This window comes from Canis lupus, chromosome 14, assembly GCF_048164855.1.
Source record: "Canis lupus baileyi chromosome 14, mCanLup2.hap1, whole genome shotgun sequence".
Lineage (NCBI taxonomy): Eukaryota > Metazoa > Chordata > Mammalia > Carnivora > Canidae > Canis > Canis lupus.
Window position 1 is genome coordinate 39,291,361 of NC_132851.1, and position 26,020 is coordinate 39,317,380.

Here is a 26,020-nt window from a genome sequence, read left to right on the forward strand (position 1 = left end):
TCTCACCAACCGTGTGTGCAAACTCCCGCCTCCTCCGGCCTGCCCTGGGCTGCTGGCGGGACGTCCCCGCCCTGGGAGCCCAGCCTCCAGCCCCCGGGGCGCCTCAGCATCCCCTAGCCCCGGCATCCGCGCGGAGGACGGCGGAGCCCCCGCCCAGACCGCGGGGCCTTAGGAGGCCGGTTCCGAGCGCCGCGCTACCCGCCGCCGCCACCTCGGCCGAGCGGGGGAGGGGCGGTAAGGGGCGGGGGAAAGGGCGCCCCGCGGAGGTGAGCGCGTCACCCACAATCTGGCTCCGGAGGCCTGGGACCCGGGCGCCCAGGGGCGGGGTAGGAGTAGGCGGGGCGCCGCCGGGGGCGGGGCCAGGCTCGAGTGGGCGGGGCTCTACTGGGGGCGGGGCCAGGCTCGAGTGGGCGGGGCGCCACTGGGGCGAGGTGGAGGGGAGACACTCGGGGGCGGGGCGAGGGGGTGGGGCTCGAGGTGCACCCTCCGCCCCACCACGGCACCGCGCAAGCGCAACGGAGGGGGGCAGTCTCCAAGGCAACCGGGTTCAACAGCTCCAGCGCTGCGGGCGTCTGGAGGCCCCAGCGCCCAGCCCGGAATGTGCGCCGCGGAGGTGGACGACCACGTAGCCCAGCGATACCTGCTCAAGCGGCGGCTGGGGAAGGGGGTGAGCCCGGCCACCTGCAGGGCGGGGGCAGGTCCAGTGCGAGGTCTGTTCGTTCCGACACTGCCGGGGGTCCACGGACTGGACGGTGGCCTTGGCCAAGCCACCGAGCCCCTCGGGCCTCCGTTTACTGGAACAGCGTCCTAACAACGCCTACTCCGAGGGAGCCTCGCCTGGCTCTGGGCCCACAGCGGTCTCAGGCCGGAGGGACCCTGGACAGATCCCCTCCCCAGTTTTCACCCAGGGTCCCATACTCCCAGCTGGCTCTCCTAGTGCCTATAGGACACTCTTAAGGAGGTCGGACCCGCCCAGTCCAGTCGCTGAGGGTGATGGGTAGATCCTAAGCCTGGCCCAGGAAGAGCCTGGGCAGGTAAACCGGCATGCAGTGACAGCCAGAACCCTGTGTGAGAGCATGTGGGATTGTGTCTAAGGGTGTATGCGAAGGTGTGTGACTGTGTGGGTGTGTAGTGCGGGAGGGAGAAAGAACGTTCCAAACAGCACAGACAGCAAGTGCAAAGGCCCTGAGGCAAGGACCTGCTGGCCGTGGGGAAACAGCAGAGTTGGTGTGATCTGGATAGGAGTGACTCGGGGGAGGGCTCTGATCACCTGCGGTTTTGGGAAACTGCAAGGGCTTTTACTGGGCAGCACACAGGGGTGGTAGCAGCCTTTGATGCCACTTTACAAGACTCACCCTGCCTCCTCCGTAGAGGCTCAGACCAGGTGAAGATGGTAGCAAGTGGTTGGATTCTGACAAATTCTGGAGCCAACAGGATCTGCTGACAGGCTGGATGGGGGATGTGAGAGGGGAGAGGTACCCAGAACAGGCTTTATCTCCCACCCAGAATCTCCCATCTGTGACCTTGCTTCCCACCATCCTCCTCCACCGGGGAAGACACCGGGGTTGTCTTCAGCTGCAGGGACCTCCCCCAGAGCCACAGGCCCTCACCACACCCTCATTCCCTCCCAGGAGCCAGAGCAGGCAGAAGGCGCAGTCTGGTGGGCAGGGGAAGGCCGGGCCGGAGGCTGGCCCTGGCCCAACAAGCTGATCACCCTCCTCACAGGCCTACGGCATTGTGTGGAAGGCAGTGGATAGGAGGACTGGAGAGGTCGTGGCCATCAAGAAAATCTTCGATGCCTTTAGAGACAAGACAGATGCCCAGGTAAGTGAGTGGAGAAGAGGTGTGGGAGGGACAGGGGCAGGGGTGTGGGGGTGAATCCCTGCTGCCATGGTGCCTGGAAGCTCCAGGGTTATTTTGAAGCCCGTTCACAGCAGGTTCTGCTCAGAGCACCACCTGCCCTCTGACCCTAAGGTCTGGTATGGGTGATGAACATGAGTCCCTATGGATCCTTTCAAGAAGTGCACTTCCTTCTTTGTCCGTACCCACACTCATGTTCCTATCTCATTCCAGAGAACGTTCCGGGAAATCACGCTGCTCCAGGTGAGTGGCCAGGGCCATCTGACCGTTTTCCCAGGTGTGGTTTCTCTAAACAAGGGGGGAAGCCCAGACCCTCGCCCAGCAAAGCACACAGCCCCTGGCTCTCTCCTTAGGAACTTGGGGACCATCCCAACATCATCCGCCTCCTGGACGTGATCCGGGCGGAGAATGACAGGGACATTTACCTGGTGTTTGAGTCTATGGGTGAGTGAGACCTTGCTTGGTCTGGTCCAGGACCCTCCAGTGGCTGGTCTCTCTTTGTATGTCCCTCTGCCGCTCGGGTCACCAGTGTCCAGCTCTCAGCCAGGGCAGTTTCTCAGTGCACAAGGACAAGCAGCTGGCTGAATCTGCACCTGGGCCTGCCAGTGACCACCTTGAGCCCACCTGCACAGGCTCCTGCTTTCTCCCCTTTTGCGGCTCTGTATTTCCCTTTTTCTACCCATTTTATAAAACATGGCAACATGAAATAAAGCATTAAAAATAATCCCACAGACTGTTATTGTTGTACCAACTAAGGCAGTGAGCAGGCCCCGAGAAGCTTGCTGGAACCATGGGGAAGTGGCTGTGCCCAGGACGGGGCCAGGGACAGGACTTCGAGGGTGGCCAAGCCAGTGGGACTTGGGGACTGCAGCCATGGGAGGGCTGACCCCCCTACCAGGGTCCAAAGTGGGACAGACCTGTCCACTCTCCCCAGGCCCCCTAGACTGACCTGCCCACTCCCGTAGACACTGACCTGAACGCCGTCATCTGTAAGGGCAGGCTGCTGAGGGACGTCCACAAGCGCTACATCTTCTACCAGCTTCTGCGGGCCACCAAGTACATCCACTCAGGACGCGTCATCCACCGGGACCAGAAGGTGCCATCCATGCTCCATTAGTAGGGCCTGTCCTCCCACTGTGTGTACACACCCCTGACAGCCTCGGCGCCTCCTCTCCTGCAGCCGTCCAACATCCTCCTGGACTCCAGCTGCGTGGTGAAGCTCTGCGACTTTGGGCTTGCGCGCCCCCTCAGCAGCCTCCCTGAGGAGCCTGCGGGCCAGGCCCTGACAGATTACGTGGCCACGCGCTGGTACCGGGCTCCAGAGGTGCTGCTGTCCTCGAGCTGGTAACAGCATCACCCTCCCCCAACCCTGCCCTCACCTCCTCCCCCAGCACCCCCATATCCTCTTGTCCAGCCAAGGCCCCCCGGTGTCCTCACTGGCTCCCTCCCTGCACCCCAGACCCTGCCCCCTTGAATGTCTCTCCTCCTCCCCCCACTTCTGCCTCCTGGGTCCCTCCCCCACCCCCAGCCCACACCTCCACCCCTTCCTTCCCCAGGTACACCCCTGGGGTGGACATGTGGAGTCTGGGCTGCATCCTGGGGGAGATGCTTCGGGGGAGGCCCCTGTTCCCTGGCACATCCACACTCCACCAGCTGGAGCTGATCCTGGAAACCATCCCTCCACCATCCAAGGAGGGTGAGGATGTGTGCAGGACTCTGGTCGGCATGGGGAGCCCGAGGTTCAGAGCACACAACTGTAGGGGGACAGCACCTGACAGGCCAGGACTGGTAGGGAGGAGGCTGGGGAAGAGGAGGAGGGGAAGGGTCCAGAGCCTCAGGAGGATGGAAAGGACAGGCCCTGCCCATGGTAGGCCCAGCTACAAGCCTTGAGGGCCTGGCCATGGGTCCTCGAGGACCAAGCTGTGTCCACCAAGGGTCCAGCTGGGTCAGGACAAGAGCAGGACAAGAGCTGAGGGATGGCAGGGGCAGGTCTAGCACCTTTGCTGGGAAGTTGGGGAGTTGGGGGTAGGGATGGAGGAGGATAGCAGTGGGGGTAGGTAGGCTCAGAGTCCTTCCTAGTCCCCGTGGGAGGGAGCAGGGCCAAAGAGAGGGGAAGGACCAGGTGAGAGGAACCCTGTGGTCCCCTCCCCCCCCCCTGCTTTCCTAGTTGGAGGGCAAGGGGCTCTTCCATGGAGGAGGAGGTGGAGTGTAGGTGTGGGAGTGTAGAAGCATGCAAGGGCAGGCACATTGCAGGTGCGCACATGCACGCGTAGGGCAGGAGGACAGATATTCGGAGTTAGAGCAGACAGCGGAAGCCCTGCAGGGAGACGGGCGCCTCACGGGGCAGGAAACCACTGGCCCCACAGCTCCCCAGCTGCCGCATGCATGGGACCAGGCCCTCCCGCTCACACTCCACCTCCTATCCTCCCACCTGCAGACCTCCTGGCTCTTGGCTCAAGCTACAGCGCCTCTATCCTGCCCTGCCTGGGGGCTCGGTGAGTGGGGCTGCTTAGGGGCCTGGCTCTGGCCAGTCTGCCAGCCCAGACCTGGGCCCCTGTCTTCTGATGGTGTCTCAACCTCAGCGAGTGGGTTGCGGGCGGTATGAGGAGTCCCCAGCGTCGCCAGCAGGCTCGAGGGGCAGGGAGGCCCACAGGCACTGTGCAGGGGTCTCCCCACCGTCCCAGGCTGCCTGGGGGTGTTGAGCGGGGAGGACAGTTAAGTGGTGCCGCGGGGGTTGGAAGCGCGCAGCTGCCACAGCTGTAGATGTGGGGAGGGGCCCCGACGTGGAGAGGGGACAGTACGCGGGCGCCCGCAGGCCACGGCACACGCTGGACACTCTCCTGCCGCCGGACACGCCCCCGGAGGCCTTGGATCTCCTCGGGAGACTCCTGGTGTTTGCCCCCAACAGGCGGCTTAGCGCAGCCCAGGCCCTGCAGCACCCCTACGTGCAGAGGTAGGGGCGGGAGAGGGCGGGGTCCCGAGGGCCAGCTCCTCCCCCGCGGGGGCCAGGTGTTGGGGGGCGGATCTGAGCTGGTGCGAGAGGCCCCGCCTGACCGCCGCCGCCGGCTGCTCCCCGAAGGTTCCACTGCCCGGCCCGTGAGTGGACACTGGACTCGGCCGTGCGGCTCCCAGTGCTCGAGGGAGTTCAGCTCTCCGTCCCCGAGTATCGCAGGCGCGTCTATCAGGTGCTCTGGCCCCGACCACCCTGGGGGCGACCCCAGAACCATCTACACCGCGCCCGCCGTGCACCTCTGAGCACCGCCTTCCTTCCCGCAGATGATCCTGGAGCGCAGGGGTGATGGCCGCGTCCCCGGAGAGAAGGGCCTGGGGGGCACCCCCCGGGGGACAGAGCCCAGTGGGCCCCGGGCGCACCTGCTCAAACCCAGGGCCATCCATCAGCTGTCTCCGGGCTCGCCTGCACAGAAGCCGGGACGCAGACCTCAGAGCAGCCCGGGTCGCCAGGGCGCCCACGGTGTGTGATCCCTCACGGCCCCTGTCCCTGCTGGGTGGAGCCACCAACGACCGCAGCGCCCGGCTAACCGCGGGGGTTGACCTTCCGGCTCCACAGACGAAGCCTGCGGAGCCAAGAACCTTCCCCGGCAGAGCTCGGCCCCCCTGCTGCAGCCTCCGCCGCCAGGAGGTCCCGGGAGAGGGGACAAGCCCCCTGGGGCGGCGGGGGCGGCGGCGGCCCCCTCGGCGCCCTCGTGGGTAAGTCGGCCGGGAGGGTGTCCCCGGTGCTGCCCGCGGGCTGGCGGCCCCCCCGTGACGCGCCCCTTCCCAGGTGGAGCCCAGCGGGAAGGGGGCGGCGCCCTCCCTGGCCTCGCAGACCGCCGCCCAGGTGACCGTCCAGGCCCTGATCCGGAGCGACTGGCACCCGCGCCGCGGGGAGAGGGCGGCCGGCGCGCGGCGGGTGAGCGCGGCCAGATCCCGGCCCTCCGCTCCTAGGCGTCCTTCCCTCCCTCCCGGCCCCGCCCCCTCCCCTCCCGGCCCCGCCCCTGACGCCCCGCCCCCCCACTGTGCGCAGGTCCCGCGCGCGCTCCCCGCGGATGCCCCGCGCGAGCCCCGGCCGGGCCGGAGGATGTTCAGCGCCTCGGCCTCGCAGGGCGCTCAGGGCGCGGCCAGGGCGGCGCTCGGGGGCTACTCTCAAGCCTACGGGACCGTCTGCCGCTCGGCGCTGGGCCGCCTGCCCCTGCTCCCCGGGCCCCGCGCCTAGGCCGCCCTTCCAGCTCCCACCCGGCTCTTCTGCGCAACCCCGGATTTGCCCCTAGGTCCCGGTGCTCCTCGCCCCCTTTTGCCTGGCCGCATTCTTGGGATTCCTGGAGCTTGTCCGGGCCTCCTGGGGGGGAGTTGAGCTTCCCACCCATCCCCAGTCGCTCCCTCCAATAAAGTCTGATCCATCCCCAGCTTGCCTGCCTAGCTTCTCTTCTCAGTGAGGGACTTGCTCTGAGGCCACACCACTCCTTTCCTGGAGCCCACCCCCTTCCGAGGACCCCCGTCCAGTGCAGAGCCCATGAGAAGCTCTGGGGGCACCTTCTGCTGCCGCTGTGTGGCTCCTGCCTGCCTAATGCCCTGTGCTTTCCCTCTGAGCCCTCGGCACCAGAGACTGGCCTGGGGTCCCCCTTGGGGCCAGCTTCCTGTCCTCTCTGCACAAATGCTGGAGGTTGGCCTGGTGCCAGAGCACCATCAGAGGGACAGGGCTGTCCCCAGGGTGCACCTGTTGCCTCGGTGCATGCCATCACATGACAGCATTTGCAACCCTGGCCCAGAGTAAGGGTGGAAGAGATGACAGGGCCGGCCCTTGGGCACAGCCCCTGAGTGTGGTCATTGTGCTCTTTGCGGAGCTCCACTGTCACCAAATGACTGGCAGCTGGTTTGTCCAGGGGGTGGGCCCAGGGGGTGGGAGCCAGAGATGCAAGGGGCCTAGTGCACACAGAACTGTCTCCTGGCTCCAGGACTGCTTCCACCTCACCTAACGAGGGGCAGGGGCTGGAACACAGGCGGAGTCACCGTCTAAACGGTGTGGCCTGTGCTGGGGTGGGGGCTGGGCAGCTTAGGAGCCCGAGCTCCGCTCACCTGTGAAAGCTGCTGCTCCCTGCTGCTGCAGGAGGCACAGGTGGGAAGGGCAGGGACAGCTGGCCAGAGGGTGCGCCTGGACCACGTGGCTACAAGCACAACAGGACTCGGGGGAGGCCAAGAAAGGAGGCCAGGCCGTATGGCTCAGGCTTGGCTTGGAGACAACGGGGCTGCCAGGGGCCAGGTGATGGACAGGGCATCAGATGAGTGTGAAGGAATGTCCCAACCCAGCAAAGCAGAGGGAGGCCCCCCTCCCAGAAGCCAGCCTTGGGAATTGGGGCCAGGAGGGGCGGAGGGGCACCCTGTGCAGGGGAGGAGCCAGGAAAGGTGGGAGCTGTCTGCTGGGCTTGGTGAGCGGCAGCCCCCAGGCGAGACACCAGGTGTGTCTACACAGAGGGCTGGTGCCAGTGGAGAGTCGTGGACTCCGTTGGGCTGTGAAAGGGAGCTGGTCGTGGGAAGGGGCTGAGGTGGAAGGAGTCTCTGGGTTAGATTGGCTGGAGGAGTTGGCAGGACAGATGTGTGTGTGTGTGTGTGAGGGGAGCCCACAAGGATTTGTGGTGCTGTCTGGAGGGAAATCTGAGATCACAAGACTTAACAAGATGGGTGATTAATATATATGTTTAGGAATGTGTTGGAATATTTTGTTGTGTTTTATTGTTAACACCAGAATGTGCAGAGATCACATTTGAGATGTGTTATTCAGCACAACGTGGAGGGTGCCGACAGGCTGCAAGGGCCCCCCAGGGCAACGAGGCCACACCAAGCCACGCAAAAGCAAACTGGTCAGCAAGCACATTGAGGCCAAGGAACATTCCAGCACATCTGGCTCCTCGGTGGCCCTTCCACCTGAATCAAAGTATCCCCAAGCCTCCCTGACTCCCTTCTCCAGCTGTCGTCAGAACTGCTGCCTTTGCTCAGTGGCCTTGTTTCCCTTCCCAGCCTGAGTGACTGCAATTTCTTATACTTAAAAAAAAAAAAAAAAAAAAACCAAAACTGGCAGAAATACTAATTTCATAATGTTAGCACTTAGAATGAGGGCCTTCCTAAGCATTTGGTGTCAAACTGTGTTATTCCAAATCAGTCACTCTCCAGAGGTGACAGAGATACAGGAAAGGTAGGCAGGGGGGCGGAATTAGATCTCACAGGTTGGTGACAAAGAGGGAAGGATCCAGAAGAGGGTGGAGTCAGGGCCTGCTGGGCACTGAAGCGAGGTGGGAGGGGGCCCAGGCACCACAACGCCGACCCCACCCTCACCTATTCAAGTACTAGCGGTCTGGTCCAGCCCTTCCCCAGCGTGGCTGGGGCACAGTATCCATCCAGACCCAGTTTTATTGTGCTGCAAAACCTGGCGGCTCACCGCTTGCTGGCGCCCTGCAGGAATCGGCCAGGTCTGTCTGCCTCAGTTCTCCTGGCAGGGCAGTGTCTCAGGGGGCCCCCCATCCCTCTGCCAGGAGCCCAGGGGACAGCGCTTCCTGAGATGAACAACCTTTGGGTCTGACCCCAACTCCATCCTGGATGGCCTGCAAGCAGCTCTGCCTCCCCACAGTGACAGGCTGGGCCACTAAGGAGGGTGCCGGAGGCAGAGAGGAGGGATGCCAGCAGGGCAGGAAGGGAGCCTGAGCACCTGAGGTGGAGGGGGAGACCCGGGCCGGGAGGCAGAGGTGGAGGCCCAGGGAGGGAGGCTGGGGCTGCCAGGACGCAGGAGAGAGGCAGCAGTGAGGCAGGAGGCAGTGAGCAGAGAAGAGCCCTGAGATACAGAAGCCCTGAGACATGGGGCCCCACAGACGGGGCCTAAGGCACAAAGATGGGCCCTGAGGTGAGTGAAGGGCTACAGGGGACTTGACTCCAGAAGCAATGGGGAGGCAGAGGTGCAGGAGGGGGAGGCTCAGGGCACAGGGAGGGATGGAGCCAGCGGGGTACAGCGCGGGGCAGTGAGGGGCTGGGGCCCCCGCGGGGAGAGGCCAGGGCAAAGGGCAGGCCAGCCCCTGGCTGAGCCCCAGGTGGAGCCGAGCTGGCTGCGCTCAGCGGTTCCGCTGCCTGGTGTGAAGGCAGGTGCCCGCCCGGTGGGTGGCAGTGAGGCAGGCACCTGGGCCTGGGCTGTGGGGCCAGGAGGCTCACTTCTTGCTTTTGAAGGTGCCCAGGATCTTGGGCATGAACTTGCCCACCTTGCTGTCCCTGGTGTCCTCCTCTGCTGGGCCCTCCCCTGCCCCCGGGCCTCCGGCCTCTTCCTTTTTGCAGAAGACCTCGAAGCGGCTGTAGACGCGCTTCTCCTTGCGCATACTCTCCATGCGGCGCAGCAGCCGGTCGCGGTCCTCAGCGCTGGCGGGCAGGGTGCGGCTCAGCCTCCCCTGCGTCCCCAGACTGTCCGAGCGGAAGATGGCAGAGCATTTGTCCTTGTCGGACATGTCAGGGGCCAGGCCGCCAGCGGTGGGGGATCGGCCCAGTTCAGGGCTGCTGTGAGCCAGGCCCGGGGCGGGGGCCGGGACCGCGCGGTGTTTCTGGCCGTGGGCGCTGATCTGCTCCAGAATGGCTTTCGTGTCATCCCGCAGGTTGCTGCTGTACAAGGCGTTGGCTGTGGCAGAGGCCGTGCGCGCCCGCGGGCCCCGCTCGTCCGCAGCGGCAGCAGCCTCGGTGCTGTCGGCCCGGCCCAGCGACGGCCGCCGGGGGCTCTCGGGCTGCCCGTTCTCCTGCGGCGCCGGGAAGCCGCCGTCTTCCTCTGCGCGCCGCTCCCCCTTGGGGCTCAGCAGCTGGCGGAGGCGCAGGGAGCCCTTGCGCAGCACCTCCATGGGGCCGCCCGCCGACTCCTCCGCGGTGCCGGTCTTGGCGGACTCCTCGGCGAAGGTAAGGGTGAGGCTGGCCCGGCGCTCGGGCACGGGGGGCACTGGGCTGGCCCGGCGCTCGGGCACGGGGGGCACCGGGCTGGCCCGGCGCTCCGGGAAGGCCGAGGTGGGGCTCCCTTTCCGCTCCGGGTAGGCAGAGGCGGGGCTCCCCTTGGGCTCAGGGTGAGGTGCCTGGCGCGGCCCCTCTGGGGGGGGGCTGTCCCGCCCTTGTGGGGAACCGGGGCGGCCCTGGGCGGAGAGGAAGCGGGAGGGCAGCCGGTCGGTGCCGCCGCGGCCCAGCGTGTCCAGCAGCTGCGTGGCAGTCAGCGTGGCGGCCCCCGGCTGCCTCTCGGCCTCCTGGTGCAGCCGCTGGGCAAAGGAGTCGCGCAGGTCCAGCAGGCAGCTCTCCAGGCTGCGGCGCTCGCTTCCCCCACCCGGCGCCACCACCTCCTCCCGCCACGCCTGGGACACAACAGCCTTGCTGTGGCTGGCGACCGCGACCGCGGCCCCCACCGCTCCCGCATCTCGCGCGGGGCCCTTGTACTTCTCCAGGAGCTCGGCCACCTTGGTGGAAGTGGCGGAGCGCGTGCCCTCGCCCCCGGGCCCCAGCGTCTCGCTGACCGCCTGCTCCTTGTGCAGCAGCTGCGCCCTCTCGGTGGCGGCTGCTGGAGCCCCACCCGCGCCCTCGGCCGGCGAGGCGCTGAAGATCAGGGAGGAGCGCAGGCGCGAGCTGCGCTGGATCAGCGGGTTCAGGCGCGAGCGGAAGGAGTCCTGCTTGGCCAGCCCTGCCTCCTCCAGCGTCTCGCGCTCGGGGCTGTCCCCGCGGCCGGAGCAGGGCTCCAGGCCCTTGGCCGGGAATGCCGCGGGCACGCGGGTGGCTGAGGGCAGCAGGTCCCCGGGACTTGGCCGGCCGGCGCAGCCCAGCACGTCGTCCTCGTATGCCTCGGCGTCCATGGGCGCGGGCAGGCCCTCGTCGCCCGCGTCGTCGCCATGGCAGCCGCTCAGGTAGGAGGCGAGGCGCCAGTGCCGCAGCCCCGCCCGCCCCTCGGGCCCGCCCCTGCGCTCCTGCTCCGTGTCGGGCGCCGCCTCGGGACCCGGCCTCGCCGCCGCCTGGCACGGGAAGCGCTGGCCCAGGTTGGCGCGCAGGGCCCCGCTGGGCTCCAGGCCGCGGGGCGCGGGGCCCGGGGCGGGGTCCGAGCCGTGGCGCACCTCGCGTGAGGCGCTGGACGGCACGTAGTCCAGCCGCTGGTGTCCGTCGGGGCCGAGCTCGGGGAAGCGCGGCCCGAGCCCCAGGGCCAAGTCGTCGTGCTCGGTGAAGCCCGGGCGGCCGGCACGCAGCTTCTCGAACAGGCCCTGCGGGCGCGCGGGCGCAAGCTGCGGCTCCCACTGGTAGTGCTGCTGGTACAGCTGGTCTCGTTGGAAGTGGCTGGTCTGAAAGCGCAGGTCGTCGCCGTGGCTGAGGAACGTCTGCCGCGACACCTGCCGAGCGGCCGCGAAGTTCTCCACGGCGCCCGAGCCGTCGGCGGCTGCGAAGCTGTGCCGCTTGAAGGCGTCCATCTCCAGGTGCCGGGCCTGGAAGAAGGCCCGCGGGCCGGCGAGCTCGCCCCCCGCGCCCGCCTCGGCGTCCAGCCGCCGCGCCAGAGGCCGCAGCCCCGCGTGCGGCTCCAGGGCTCCGCCGGGCATCCGCATGGGCTCCTCCCGGCGGAAGGCCGACAGGAAGTGGCGGTCAGGGTCGAGGAAAGAGGGGAATCCCAGGCCCTCCTCCCGAGGCGGTGGGAACAGGAGGTGCGCCCGTTTGGGGAAGGAGAAGGGGGTCGGCGCACCCATAAGGGGCCCCGCTCCCGTGTACGGGGCCAGGGTGTAAGCGTCCATGCGGGCCAGCGCCCCGGCTGAGGGCACCAGAGGCTCGGACTGCGCGAACAGGATGCGGAACTCCTCATCGAAGCTGGAGACCAGCTCGCCCTGGAACACGTGCGCCAGGCTGCGGTGGATCTTCTCGAAGGACCACATGAAGCTGCGGGGCGGGTAGTGTCAACATCAGAGTTGAGGCGGGGGCGGGGCTCCGCGGAAGGGCCCTGGGGTTCTGAAGTGTCAAGTCTTCAAGGACCCGGGTGGGGGTGGGGGTGCTGTGTCGGGGCCACTGGACCCCGGGTGGGGAGCCGCAGGGGCCATGAGGCCACCGCGCGGGGCGCACCTGTAGCTCCCGCTCATCACCACCGCGCAGTCCACCAGCAGAAACTTCTCCTTCACGTGGCCCTTGAAGGACTTCCCCGTCCGGCAGTAGTAGGTGGGGCCTGCCACAGTGCGCACGCGCAGGAACTGGGGAGGCAGAGGCGTGAGGTCTCCGCAGGGCAGCCCTCCACCGCCCCTGCCCGCCCTCCCGGCACTCACATCCACGTGGTGCAGGTTGACGCGGCACTTGTCAGCCATGTCCAGGAAGTGCTGGGCGTTCATCTCATCCAGGAGGATGTAGACCGGGACTCGGCGGGCGGCTGCCTCCAGCACTTCACCAAGCAGGTCCACGTCGGTGAACATGTCCATCACCACGGCCACCACCTGCAGGGGGGCGGGTTAGGGACAGAGGACAGACCCCTCTGCTGTCCCCACCATTCTTTAGCTGTACCCGCAGGGCCCGGACAGGCCCCGGGATCACCCACAAATGCTGCAAATCACCCCCTAGCCCCTCCCAGGGGAGAGGGGGCCCTGCCAGGGAGGGGGAGTCCGGAGAAAAGTCCTACAGAGGGGGTTTGGGGCTGCTGGCGGGCAGGTGGCCCATGATGGAGCCCTAGGCACAGGGCCTACCTCCCACTGGGTAAGGCACAAGGCAAATGAAGCGCCTGCGACACACCTCACACGGCCCTGCCCTCAGATGGCGAAGCCGGGCCCAGGTCGGCCCTACAGATAGCAGCGCCCAGGCCCCAACCTACAGGTAGCCGAGCCAAAGCTCTAGCTCTGCCCCTGAGAGGAGACTGCTGCGGAGGGTGCAGGCGGCAGTTGCGGGTCTTTGGCTCCTGGACCTGCTGCCTCAGCCTCCCTTCGCTGTCTGCCACCTGCTTGGTGGGGGGAAGCCCTCAGTTGGGTCAAAGGAGACTGGAGAGAATCCTCTGAACAATACACCCCAACCAGGAGGGGGGCCCAGCCACCCCAGAGTCCTGGGGCTTCTGGGCACTGGCCACGGCCAAGGGCACGCAAATCCGGGCAGCGTGCAGTCACCAAACAGTCCGGGACCCTAAAGTGCGCTGCCAGGGAGCCCATGCTGTAGCTTGAAAGCTGGAGACGTGTGGCCAGCTGGCCCAGGGCTCACCCCTGCCCCCCAAGCTGTAAGCGCTGGTATTTTTCTTTCCCCGCGCCCGCCTGCTCACACTCCTGCTCGGAGGGCTGCCCCCGTTGTCCACCCAGCCCGCGACAGCACACCTGCTGGGCAGAGCGGATCATCCTCCGAGCCTCATCCTTGATGCTGGGGCTGTCGGGCGGTGGTGGCTGCACCAGTGTAGTAACTTCGGTGCCCTGGAAGCCGAAGGTCAGGGGCCAGCCTAGGTCAAGCTCGGGCACCGCCTGGTCTGAGTTCATGGGCCAGTAGGTGCCTGAGGAGCCATCCATGTCCACGTTGGGAGGGCTGCCATCAGGGGGCTCGCGAGCAACATGCTGCGGGGGCCGCAAGTGGCGGCTCACGTGCTCCAGCTCCTCAGGGCACAGGAAGGCAGGTGCCCCCTCAGACGCCAGGAAGCGGCTGTAGGCCTCCGGGCCTCCCTCGGCCAGGGCATCTACTGCCAGGCGGTAATACTCTTTGTAGTGAGGTGGCAGGTACCCAGGTGCCAGTGGGTTGTCCCCCTGCGAGGAGCTCTGGGAGCGGCGGGCCATGTCGGGGCCAGGGGCCTGGGAAGGGGCAGGGAGACACATTACTGGGGAAGGGGCACAGGGCCCATTCCTGACCCCCCCTTCCCCGCCGCTGGGTGTAGACACAGTGTAGAAAGGGCGGGGGAGTGCAGGCCATGCCTGGACCCTGAGGTGCCCGTAGCTGGGGATGCAGACTGTGCCGCTGGGCCCCTACGCTCACCGGGACCTCAACAGTGCATGCACCCTGGTTTCCAGGCAGGGGTGCTGGCTGCACGAAGCCCCTGCTCGGGGGCACCATGTGGCCCCCATGACCCAGGCACTTCTTTATGGGCCTATTCCTCCACAGGAAGAAAACCAATTCTTTTAGATTATTGGTATAAAGAAAATATAATCCAGACGAGATTCTTTATTATATTTACTTTCTTCTGATCTTGGCATTAATGCATTTTTGTGGGCCCAGAATGAAATTGTGTGTACTGAGCAAGTCAGGTGGCTCCCTGGCTGTGCGTGTCGGCAGTCCAGGGGGCTAAGGGGGACCCAGGGCCGCTCACTGGCCCTCTCTGGCCCGTTACCTCCACTGTAAAATGCAGCCGTCAGGATTCGCCTGATACCATACATGGCCCCTCATGAGCTTTGGTTACAAAACTTGTCACTCCTTCTGTCCCAAGACTTAGCATTAAATCCACAGCCCTGGCCATACCTGCGCCCGTCCTATGGGGTCACACAGAGCCCCACAACCTATGCACGGCCTTCAGTCTCCATACTCTGACCCCTGCCCTTTGTCCCTGTGCACCAGGACCACTCCCTTCCCCTTGGCCCATCCCTCCACCTTCCTAGCTGCTGCCGTGTCACCTTAGATAAAACCTCCCCGAGCCACCCTCCTCCCCCCCGGCAGATATGGGCAACGGCTGCCCGGCTGAGCCCAGCCCTGTGCCGGTGGTGCTGTCCTCAAGTCTCTGGTCGTGCCCTGGTCCCCACTGCACTCGGGAGGAGGCCAGCACCCTTTGCCAGCCTCAGTCTGGGCTCCAAATGTGCTTCCCCATTTTCTCCCCTTGTCCCGACTTCACACTGACGCCAAGCCCTACTGGGTCCACCTGCTTCCCAGCGGCTGGGAGGAGCTGCCTTTAGCTCTGGAAGGCCGCATGGGGGCCTCTTGGATTCCCAGGGAGCATCCACCTACAGTCCCTGAGCTGCCCGGATACCTGGCCTGCTCCTGCCCTGGGAGAGCCCCAGGCACTGCCCACCCCACCCCACCCGCTCCTCGGGTCTGGAACTGAGCTGGATTTGCACCCTGTCTAGCTCACTGTTCCCTGAATTTGGTCCTGCCACGCCCCTGGTGCGCCCTGCTCTGCAGGGGCAGCTGGTTGCTGCAGACTGGCCAGTCAGGGGCAGCTGAGAACTGGATGGGGCTTTGCGTTCGGCGAGCTGAGGGACATTTCTGCCCAATGCCCCTGGGGAGTGACTGAATGGGCCGTGGAGGTGGGAGACGCTGTGGGAGAGCTGCTCCGCCCTTCCTCCATCAGCGCCCCACCTCCAGTCACACACAGGATGCCCCCACTGTTCTCGGAGGCGGGCCACGCTGGGTAGGCGGAGCAGGTCTGGCTGCAGCGGGGCCTCCCGAGGCACCCGGTCATCATGGGGGGGGACGGGGGGAGACAGCAAGGAACCTGGCTGCGGGGTCAGTGGCCGATCCTGCTCACTGCGTTTGGGACTGAGCGCTTCCCACGTTGGGAACCACAGCAGAAAGGATCCTGTGCCCTGCTCGGCATTGGGAAGGGGAGTCCATGAAAACTGCCCCGGCTGCTGGCATTGGGGGTGTGGGGCAGTCGTGGTGCCCAGGAGCCACCTCAGCAGACGGGACCATCAGGAAGGGGGTGCCCATCCTGAGAGCCCACAGCAGGTGGTCCCCCAGGACCCTGCGGCACAGCCCTGCACTGTGACCTGGACAGTGGCCACGGTCCAGCTCTGACAGGAAGGACAGAGCCTTCTCACACCTGCCTACCAAAGGGCTGCCCCAAGGGAGGGAGGGGCACTTCTCCCACCCAGGCCAATGACTCAGCAGGAATCTGCTTCTTTGCTGCTGACCTCTGACCCCTGACATATCCTACAGGGCCCTCGGGGCTCTAGTGGGCCCCTAACTAGGGACCTTCAGGCTTGGTTCCTTCCGGCTCCTAGAAGGGGGCTTTCTAAGGGCCGGGAAGGAGGGAAGGCCCCGGGGTCAAGCACCAGGCGAGGCGACCCTGCCTGGACAGGTGCTGCAGGTTCGCGCAGGGAGTCCGGGACGCGAGAGGCCGGGCGGGGGAGGCGGGGGAGGCTGGGGCGGGAGGCTGGAGTCCAGGTCCTCGGCGCGCCCCGCGCCCACCCGCGGCCTCCCGCTCTGCCGGGACACGGGCCGCGCCTCGGCCACCGCGGTCCAGGCAGCCCGGACCCCCGGGCGGTGGGCAGGCGTCCAGGCCGGGCCCAGCACCCTCCCGGGCTCCACTAGGCCGCGGGGGCGGAAGCCCGGCAGCTCGGCGCGGGCGGGCCCGACCCCGGGCCCCTTCCCCGTCGGCTCCCTGCGCCGCGTCGTGCGGGGGCGCTCGCGTCCACGGCGGTCCCCGCGGCCCCCGCCCGCCCGCCCGCCCGGCCCAGGTGCGGGGCGCCGCGCAGGTGAGGCCGCCACGAGGGGCGCCGGGCGTCCCCCCCCACCCCCCGGGCCCGGCCGCGGCCTCCCGTCCCGCGCGCCCCGCCCCGCCCGAGCCGGGGAGGGGGCCCTACCTGGCCAGGTGCGCGGGGTCTCGGGACTGGGGCAGCAGGAGCCGACCGCCGCCCAGCGGCCTCGCGGTCCGGGCGGTCCGGCAGCCACTCCCTGTCGCGGCCCGCCCGCCGCGCGGCCTGATTCACGCGCCCGCCCCCGCCCCGCCCGCCGCTCCCGCCGCCGGCCTGCCCGGGCAGCACCTGGGGGCGGGGCGGCCCCACCCGCGGCGCGCCCGCATTCCGCCGCCCGCGCCCCCGCCGCCCCCCGGCCCCGCCGCCCCCGGGCCCCCGCCCCCCGCCCCCCCGGCCCCGCCGCCCCCGCCGCCCCCGCCGCCCCCGCCGCCCATCCGCTCTCGGAGCTCGAGGTCCCTACGCCTGACCCCTGACCCTCGCCCCGGAAGTGGGGGGACTCGGAAGTTCCGGCTCCGTCGCTAGGCAACGGGCCAGCCCGACGTGGGGGCGGGGCCTCTCCGCCTGCCCGCGCCGGGGCAGGTGAGGCAGGTGGGGCAGGTGAGGCGGCGGGGGCGGCGGGGGCGGCACCGGGCCTGGGGACCCCGCCCCCCCGGGGCACCCCCACCCCGACGACCTCCGAGGCCGCCTTGGCTGCGCACTCAATACCCACAGCCCGCGGGACCCCACCGGGCGGCGTCCACCGCTCCCCGGTACCTCCCCGCGCACCGGCGCCCTCCCTGGGGAGGCCCCGCGCAGACCCGACCCCGAGGGCCGTCGGACGCCCCACCTCCCCCCCTTGCACGCCCCTGCACCCAGGACCCTGCGCCCGTCACCCCCACAGGCCCATCACCCAGGCACAGCCAACGGCCAAGCCTGGGAGACCCCGCGTGCACGCGGGAAGCCCCACGCTCCAGCCCCGCACCTGACTGGGCCCCCGCATTCATCGACGCCCTCTCGCCAGCCACAGCACCAGGACCCCCCACAGGCCGATGCCCACCAGTGCTGGCATTGCTCCACATGGCAGGGCCCCGTGAGCACACACTGACCCCAAGAAGTCCTCCGTCCCCCCAGACACTTCAGGTCCTTGTTCAGAGCCTCCGTTCCCCATCAGATGCCCCTTAGGCCTGCCCTGGGGTCAACCGTGTGTCCCAGCCAAGTCCCCTGCCCGAGGCTCCTCCTTCCCCAGTCCGTGCCAGAACCGCTTCCTGCCAGTTTCTGGTCATCTTCCTCCCCGTCCCTCTTGCTACATGATCCCATTTTCTTGGTTTCCAGGGTTGCTCTCAGTTTCATTAATTCCTTCTCCAAACACCCCGAGACACCCCAGCACAGAAGGTCGCAGCACACCGGCATGAGGTCACACCTGTGTGCAGGGACTTACCTGTGCAGTGGGGGTGGCCAGCCCCTCTCCCCCAGGCCAAGGGAGGCCTCCCAGGGGAAGGCACCCTTGGGGTCAGCTGCCTGGACTAGGGAGACAGGCATGGCTTCCCGGTCCTGACAACCACGTGTGTCAAGGCTGGAATAAGGGAGGGCCAGGGGCACAGAAGCGTCAGGGTCTTGGGTGGGCTGCGGGCAGTGGGGAAGCATGGAGGCTGCCGCAGGGCAAGGTGGTAGCCCAGCCGTTTGGAGCAGGGACAGAGGTACCAGACACCCCGCCCTGGGGGTCACGGTCAGGGCCTGGGGCCAAAGGATGGATGAACCAGGGAGAAGAGGCAGGTGAGCTGGGCAAGGGGCTGAGCTGCCGCCAGGTGTTCTTGCCAAGCATTCCCACGGAAGCTGCTGGGCACAGGTGGGCCTGGAAGCCGGCGGGAAGCTGGGGGACGGGGAGGGGGCAATGAGCAATGCCACTGCCTCTGCCACTCTAAGCACACGCTCTTTGACCTTTCCTACCTGCCTCCAGGAGAATGAGCAGCAAGAAGGCAGATCCCAAAGCTGCATCAGAGAAGTGGCTGACATCCCTCCCCGGAGCTAAGCCGGGTGCCGCTGCTGGGGAGTCTGACCCCCGCTCCAGCACGGACTTGGGACGCCCTCTCTGCAGCTGCCAGGGATGCGCTCAGGAGACCCTTCCCTCTGAGAGTGGCTTTCAGGAGATCTCTGAGCTGGGCTCGGGTACGGTAGACGGAGGATTCGGAGCGCAGAAGTCCATTCCAGACCCTGGCCCTGAGACTCGTGCCCCTGCCCTGGGCTGGGGTGAGGGACACGGCACGAGAACACATGGAGATGGGACGCAGGCCCGTGGGGACAGCGGACAGGTTCTGAGACAGAGCTCGGTTAGAATTCACGTTGGGGATTCTCAGGCTAAGCGTGTGGTCCACTCTGACTCTCTGTTCCACCTGAGCCATCCCCTTGCTTTTCCTGCCTGCGGCTGCTGTCTCAAACCACCCTCTCCGTAGCCACTCCCGGGGCGAATGGTGACAGCGTGCCCTTGCTTCGGTCCTGCTGTGGGGTCAGGAAGGACGCCTCCTCTCACACCTACCCCCACCCATTGTCCCTCTCTTCTCTGGGTCCCATTTCTTCTCTGTCATGGCACTCATGAGTTCTCTGCAACGCCGTCAGTAGCGTCCAGGCCGCAGTTCTGGGTCCCTGCAGCACCCAGGGCAGCACTGGGGTCTGCTTGGAGGGGGCTGCCCCAAGTCCCTGGCGCCCAGGGGCCTCACAGATTACATGCCCCGCTGGGGGTGGTGACTCCTCTTCCATGCCAAGCCGGGGTTAGACCCTAGTTTCCCAAAATAGCCCCAGCGGCGTCTGAGGAAGCAGCTCTTCTGGAATGAGGATGATGGGCTCAGGGCCGCATGCTTCCCCTGTGATCTCAAGCCGCAGGAACATGGCCTGCAGTAAACAGCAGAGGCTGCCAGGAAGCTGGGCCGGGGGCGGGGAGGGGGCACGTTTCTGACCTCCGTCCTTGCCGCAGCCCTCACCCCATGCGCCCCAAACACTGCCCCGGAGGGCTCCGGCAGCTGCCCGCTCCAGCCCCCTGCCTCCACCCCCAGCCACAACGCCTGGGTCCTCTGTAGGAATACACCTGCCTCGGTTTCCCCAAGCAAGTGTCCTCTCTGGGCAGTCCTACCTGCCAGGCCCTGAGCCCGCCTGGGAGGGCACCCTGTGTGCCGGGCACCGGCCTCCCCTTGCAAGTGTGAAGCGGGCCCACGGTTATCCCTTGGCTGTCCTGCCACAGCAGTGCAGCCCACACCTGCCGACTGCTTGCACGGTCACCACACCCCCACACACTGTCGGAGCCCCACCCCCCACCCCCTTACCTGGCCTTGGGTCTGCAGCACCTCAAGGCCCTCGCTCCGGAGTTGTTCCAGGGCCATGGCCAGCTCCAGCCCCTCCACGCGCACCCAGGCCTGCTCCTCCTGTAGCTGCTGCAGCCACAGCTGCTCCTCCTGCCACAGCTGCTCCCTCCACAGCTGCTCCTCCTGCCACAGCTGCATCTGCAGCTGGACCTGCCGCCGCCGGTCCTCCAGCAGCAGTTGCTCCTGAGCCAGGCACAGCTGGACCTCATGGAGCCTCAGCAGCTCGGGCCCCAGGCCCGGGGTGAGGCCCCCTGCCCCACAGCCTTCCATGTCCGCGGGGGCAGCTAACGCCAGCTCGGACCCCAGAGCACTGGCCTGTGCTGGCCCCTGGGCTGCTTGTGGCCGCTCTGGCTTGGCCACCCTGGGGTGTCCCCGGGCAGCTGGCTTGTTGCTGGTCACGTGCTCCACAGGGGCCACCCCCACCGTGTCCTGGGGGCCCCCTGCGGCAGGGGGCGGGGGCTGCGCCTCAGGGCCAGGCTGACCCGAGGCCTGCTGCGCCTTGCCCGCCCTCCTCCTGCCTCGGGGTTTTCGAGCACGACTTCGTTTCCCCGACATGGCCCCGAGCCGGTGCCTGTTACCCAGTGTCTGCTCTCTGGGACCCTGGCTCATCGCGGGCCCGCCTGGATCAGGCGGGCTCAGCAGGCCTCCCTGGGAGGCTGCGGTGGGCCCTGTGCTCCTGCCCTGCCCCTTCCTGGGGCCCGTGGTGCGCGGCTCTGGGCCCCACTCGTTGGGCTGGGCCACGCCGGGGAGTTTATAGGGACTCGGTGGCGTGGTGGCTCACCCGGGCGCGAGGGCTGACTAACGTGCTGACACAGGGCACAGGACTTTACGGGCCACAGGCCTCGTTGGCCAGACGGGGAGGGAGACCGAGAGCCTAGAGGAGCGACTCCAGGCAGCCAGATCCTGGCTGCGGCAGCAACGAGTCCCATCCTGCCCTGGGCGGGCCCCTGCGCCACCCCCGCTCCGCCCCGGGTCCAGGGCAGCTGAGGCCCCGGGGCCGTGGCCAGGAGCTGCATCCGGCCCCACTGACCACCGGAGCAGGCCACGCTGCCCCCCAACTGGCCTGGCAGCCCCGGGGCGCAGGCTTGCTTGGGGGGCCCTGTGGATGAGAGAACCGTTCCCAGGCCTGGTGGCCTCCTGCTGGGGGCTGGAGGGGGAGACCTGGCCTCAGGCCCACGGCACTCCGTGGCCTGAGATGGGGCGGCAGGGAGCCGCCATCCTGCCCCCAGAGGCAAGGGTCTTGGGACCCCCGTGTGAGTCCGCCCCAGTGCTGGTGTCCCTGGGCTTCCTGCTGGGAGACCTCGGAGGCCTCCTCCCCAGCGTTTGCCCAGCCTGGGGGCGCTGACTCACACCCACGCCCAGGGCCCGGGCCCCACAGCTGCCACACTGGCTTGACTGGTTTGCCTAGCGCAGCCGGCCCGAGCATCCAGTCCTCCTCCCACTCAGCCCTGGTCCCTGAAGGCCGCCACTGGGGGCGCCCGGCGGATATGTGGGGACAGGGGCGCTGGGTAGAGCGGCCCGCAGGTCCTGGGGGAGCCCAGGGGCCTTACCACACCTGGGCTCGTGGGAGCCGTGGCTTCGGGGCCAAGGGCGTCCTACCTGCCGGGCTCACCAGCACCCCCCCGCGGCACCCCAGGGGCCCACACGCCCCGGGCCTCCCCCACCGCACTGACTGCCCCTCCAGGGAAGCCAGGACAGACCTGCCAGCCACCCAGGAAGGCGGGCCAGCCGGCCACGCGGCCCCCCGAGGGCCCAGAGGTCCCCCCAGGTGAGAGCCTTGGGGCCCGCGGGGATGGGCACGACTGGGGTGCGTTGGCAGGAGGGGGGCTGCCCTGAGGGGGCGCGCTCTGTGTGCCTGTGAGTGTGGGCGGGGGCTCGCGAGGCTGCATGGGCCTCCCCAGGGCTGGTGGAGCCAGCGGCCTGCTCTCTGATCCGCGAGGGCTGGGTGGGGTTGGCCTAGCACCCGCCTCCTGGGGCGTGGCCTCCACCGGAGGCCCTGCCTGGACACTGTGGTCGTGGGGGGCCGGCCTCTTCTGCTGGGGCTGGGGCTGGGGCTGGCAGCACGGGGCGTCACCTTAGTGTCCCACTGGGCCTCTCCTGCACACTGTTGGGTGCCTGGGCCTGGGGCCTCTTCTTCAAGATTAATTGATTTATGGGGTGTAGGGCAGAGGGGAGTGATAGAGAGAGGAAGAGTGGGGAGCACCAGGCCGGACATGTGCCCGGAATCCATAGTGAGCTGCAACCCTCCAGCCCTCTCCTGGGCGTCCTCACCAGCACATGCCCTCATCCCCTTCCTGTCCACTGTCCAGGCTCCCAGGACTGTGCCCTGGTGACCCTGTGCCCAAGCCCTCATGCCCACAGATGGTCCTTTGTGCTCTGTCTTCCCCCACCCTCCCCTCCTGCCCTGGCCTTGGTCTATTCACCTCCTACTCCCCCTTTCCTTCTAGTCTATTCCCCACAGAGTGGGTGGTCTTAGCCCTCAGGCACACGTGGTCTGGTGTGGCTGGTGTTGGCACCCCACCCACACACCAAGGAGCCTGACCTCGTCCTGAGGACAGGCTTGGAGCACATGAGGTTTGTACAGTCCTGCCTACTGGCTTTATAAAAGTTGTATATGCCTGATGTATTTTTTTTTTTAATTTTTATTTGTTTTTATGATAGTCACAGAGAGAGAGAGAGAGAGAGAGAGGCAGAGACACAGGAGGAGGGAGAAGCAGGCTCCATGCACCAGGAGCCCGATGTGGGATTTGATCCCGGGTCTCCAGGATCGCGCCCTGGGCCAAAGGCAGGCGCCAAACCGCTGCGCCACCCAGGGATCCCGTATATGCCTGATGTATTAACCGTGGTCTGGGTTATGCATAGTAGGACGGATTCTATGCAACTTAAACTGAAATGGAATGTCCTAGAAGGATATTCCGTGGAGATTTGGTCTGGGAAAGAGGCCGAAGTAAAAGTGGAGGACACAGGCAAGGCCACGCCGTGGATGGAAGTCGGAGTAGGATGTCCCTGGGTCACTAGAAGCCAGCGCCCATGCTCCCCCAAGAGCTATGCACTTGTGCCCTTGGCCTGGTGTTACTTGCTCAAGCGTCTGATTCCTGGAGAGGAGCTGTCCACACTTAGGCCACGCTCTCACTGTCAGGAAGGAGAGATCGATGTTTGTCCCCTACTTCAGTTTCTTTTTTTTTTTTTTAAAGATTTTATTTATTTATTCATAGACGCACACAGAAAGGCAGAGACACAGGCAGAGGGAGAAGCAGGCTCCATGCAGGGAGCCCAATGTGAGACTCCATCCCGGGTCTCCAGGATCACACCCCAGGCTGCAGGTGGCACCAAACCACTGCGCCACCAGGGCTGCCCCTACTTCAGTTTCTGTAGTGGGCCGGGGGCTCCCACCGAATTCCCCCAATGGCCCCTGACCAGCAGGGCAGGAGTCCCGAGTCTCAGCGGCTCTCCCCGGTTCTCTAGGGCCCCGCCGCCCGGCCTCCTGCTGCTGCCAGGTTGGGGCTCGGACTGAGCTTCCAGGGACTGGCAGGCCTGTGCAGGTGGCAGCACGAGCAGCCACGCCGGTAGGAACCCATGTCAACCACAATTACTGGTGTCCCCACGCAGGGAGGGTGTCCAGTGGGATGGCTGCGTGCAGGCCATGCCCCCCGAGCACGAGCCTGTGCGTGGGCCCCCCTGCTGCCGTGGCCGAGTGGCTTGTGAGCCCTGGAAACCAGTCTTTGTGTCCATTTGCTAACTCAGAGCCTTCTTTGCAGTGGAGACACCTGGTCAGCATCACACGGATAAACTGTTCGCACGCTCTGGGTTTATTCTGAGAGGTCCGTGCAGAGGGGCTCTCTCCCAGTCTCCCTGCCGCCACCCCCGTGGCTGGTGACCTGTCCAAATCATCGGCCAGAGCATAGGAGTTGGTATCAAGAAGGCTGTTGGGCAGGACGGTATCTGATCTGGGTCGGCCTTGATGAAAGGGGCTCGTGCCGCTGGGCCCGAGTGTCCCCAGTATCCCCATCACCGCAGCCACACCGTGCACAGGCCTTCGCTTCCCACGGGACAGTGTGACATCCACCCAGTGTCTGATGCCTCCTCTGCAGCAGGCCCCCTCTGGAGCCACCACAGGGAGATGCAGGGCCAGCCCCGCGTGCCCGGGGCCGCTACACCTGCTCCCACCACGGGCCCCTCCCCGCCCCCTTGTCTTTGCTGTCCCGGTCTGGCTCATTTCTGGCTCTGATGAAGCCACCAAGCCTTTCACCAGAGCACTGGGCGCAGTTTGCCCTGTAGCCCACGCCACCCGTCCCCTCCGCTGGGAGCACGTGGCCAGGTTCCCCAGGAGGTGGCCCGCACCGCTGCCCTTCGGGGCCCGATGGAGGAGCTGCAGTGGCTCAGGGCAGGTGAGCTGGGGCCGCCCTGAGGCCGAGCTGTCTGGCGTCTGCGCGGAGGCCCCCTCCCGCCTGCCCCGCAGCGCCGTGGCTGTGGCTGAGGAGAGGCCTCGTACAGAGAGGAGGGGGTGGCATGGCCGTCTGCGCCATGTGAGGGACCCGTGCCTTCTGGGCATTTCATAGCCATCACACGATGCCGGGAGTCGGGAGCGAGGGCCACGGGCCGGGCCAGCTCCTCCGGGTGCGCGTCCCCCGCTGCGGCGGTTGGCCCCCCGGTCTCCAGCAGGGCCTGGAGGGGGACGGAGCTGTTCCGCTGGGGGAGGCCCAGCCTAGTGTAGGACCCGCGTCCGTGCGGCACCCCCACCTCGGGGCTCGCTGGACCTTCCGTGGCCGCCCCCTCCCCACGGATGCGGCCGGAGTGGGGGGCCTGCTGCTCGCGTGGCCCCAGCCCCAGCCCCCAGGCCTGCGGGAACCATTAGCCTTCGGGATCCATCAGCACCGGGGCAGGCCGAGTGCCCAGATGTGCCGCTCCAGGTCCCAGCAGGCCCGCCCGCTCTGCAAGGAGCTACAACGCACCACCACCCACTTTTCACCTTAGGACATCTTAAGGAGGCCCGGATTCATCACCCCGAGATCTCCTCCCGCCTGGTGGTTTTGCCTCCCACCGCCTGGACCGTCGAGGCCCCCGCGTGAGCTTCCCGCAGCTGCTGTAACAACCAGCACACGTGCGCTGTTTTACAACAAAGCGAATCCAGTGTCTTGTCATCTGTGCGTTATGAGTCTGACACGGGCCCCAGTGGTTTAAAATAAAGGCGTTGGGAATCGCTATCCTTTCTGGAGGCTCTCGCGGGGAACTCTGTGTCCCTCTCCACCTTCTGGATGTGCCCCGGGCCCGGGCTCCTGGCCCTGCGGGAGGCCGTCCATCTGACCCTCCCCGTCACAGCTCCCTGTGGGCTCTCCCACTTGCAGGGACCCCGGTGATTACGGTGGATCTACCCGCACAATCCAGGACCATCACCTTATTTATTTCCGGTCACCTGGTTAGCAGCCTCCGTGCTGTCTTCAATCTTGATTCCGTCCTGGGGTAACGCGGCACATCTACAGGCTCCGGGAGCAGGACGTGGGCACCTTTGGGGGCCCTTCCCCCGTCCCCCGGTCCCTGAGAGCCAGAGCGCAGCCGTAGTCTCGGGCTGACAGTGAAGGTGTACCGCCCAGGTCCTCCCCGTGACACATGAGGGGAGCGGTCGCGCACCGGCAGTCACACGGCACAGCGCCAGGCCCGTGATGACCGGCTCCACACAGCCGACCGGACCAGTGTGCCACCTGTGCAAGGTCTCCGTGCTCCGTCCTCTTCCACCATCGCTCGCTGGTTTTCTGCAAAGGCGGGGATCCCGCAGAGATATGACGGGGACCACTGCTCTGACTTTCCTCAAACGTGGCCTTTTTTTTTTAAGGCTTTATTTTTTTCAGGGTAGTTTCACATTTCCTTCAATTGAGGGGAAGATCCAGAGATTTCCCTCCCCCTCCTCACGTCCAGTGGCCCAGTTATCAACCCCCTCAGAGCGCTGCATTCATTACAGCCGATGACCCTACAGGTCCACGCCCATGAAGCCTCCTCGCCGCCCGGCACCCCGCTCACTGAGGGCTCCCCCGGGGGCCGGGCCTCTGTGGGTCTGCACGTGTCGTGGCGCTGGGGGGTCACACAGATGGTTTCTGGATAAGTCGTCTTTACCAGATGTGTCTTTTGCAGACATTTTCTGCCCCCTGTGGCTGGGCTTCTCACCCAGGCAGTCTTTCACAGAAAAGCCCAGCGTATCTACTATTTCTTTCAGAGATGGTGTCTTTGATGTTGTGTCTAAGAATCATCACGACACCCAAGGTCATCTAGGTTTTCTCCTATGTCGCCTTCTAGGAGCTTTATAGTTTTGCATTTTACATTTAGGTCTGTGATCTATTTTTTTTTTTTTTGAAAGATTTATTTACTTGAGAGAGAGCAGGTGCAAAGGTGGGAGGAGGGGCAGAGGGAGAGACTCTCAAGCAGCCTTCGCTCTGTGCAGGGAGCCCGATGATGGGC

The 26,020-nt window shown here is 66.3% G+C and overlaps 2 protein-coding genes and 1 long non-coding RNA gene across 17 annotated transcripts; 2 read left to right on the forward strand and 1 right to left on the reverse strand.

Moving 5' to 3' along the window:
- Positions 1–503: 503 nt before the first annotated feature.
- MAPK15 (mitogen-activated protein kinase 15) lies at positions 504–6,263 on the forward strand. 6 transcript variants are annotated; one of them, XM_072774811.1, is made up of 14 exons: positions 504–667; positions 1,726–1,824; positions 2,074–2,103; positions 2,214–2,304; positions 2,826–2,956; positions 3,041–3,204; positions 3,417–3,556; positions 4,298–4,355; positions 4,634–4,813; positions 4,940–5,045; positions 5,137–5,332; positions 5,429–5,568; positions 5,642–5,770; positions 5,885–6,263. In XM_072774811.1, the coding sequence occupies exons 1-14, from the start codon at positions 599–601 to the stop codon at positions 6,071–6,073; spliced, it is 1,722 nt and encodes a 573-aa protein (XP_072630912.1). In that variant the 5' UTR covers positions 504–598; the 3' UTR covers positions 6,074–6,263. The 6 variants fall into 6 exon arrangements, with proteins under 6 accessions (XP_072630912.1, XP_072630914.1, XP_072630916.1 ...); XM_072774813.1 differs by having other exon boundaries at positions 505–667; positions 4,676–4,813; XM_072774815.1 differs by having other exon boundaries at positions 505–667; positions 4,769–4,813.
- A 1,301-nt stretch (positions 6,264–7,564) lies between these two features.
- Positions 7,565–16,490, reverse strand: FAM83H (family with sequence similarity 83 member H). Of its 2 annotated transcripts, none has more exons than XM_072774809.1 (5): positions 16,347–16,490; positions 13,167–13,628; positions 12,144–12,308; positions 11,947–12,071; positions 7,565–11,766 (listed from the first exon to the last, which is right to left on the reverse strand). In XM_072774809.1, exons 2-5 carry the CDS (start codon positions 13,611–13,613, stop codon positions 9,048–9,050), a joined length of 3,456 nt encoding a protein of 1,151 aa, XP_072630910.1. In that variant the 5' UTR covers positions 13,614–13,628; positions 16,347–16,490; the 3' UTR covers positions 7,565–9,047. The 2 variants fall into 2 exon arrangements, with proteins under 2 accessions (XP_072630910.1, XP_072630911.1); XM_072774810.1 differs by lacking the exon at positions 16,347–16,490 and adding an exon at positions 14,162–15,900.
- A 291-nt stretch (positions 16,491–16,781) lies between these two features.
- LOC140603976 (uncharacterized) lies at positions 16,782–24,774 on the forward strand. Of its 9 annotated transcripts, none has more exons than XR_012007016.1 (7): positions 16,782–16,817; positions 17,550–18,063; positions 18,175–18,383; positions 21,207–21,338; positions 23,036–23,136; positions 23,329–23,958; positions 24,545–24,774. It is a non-coding gene; the product is annotated as an uncharacterized lncRNA (long non-coding RNA). The 9 variants fall into 9 exon arrangements; XR_012007015.1 differs by having other exon boundaries at positions 16,817–16,835; XR_012007013.1 differs by lacking the exon at positions 16,782–16,817 and adding an exon at positions 16,922–16,987.
- Positions 24,775–26,020: the final 1,246 nt, after the last annotated feature.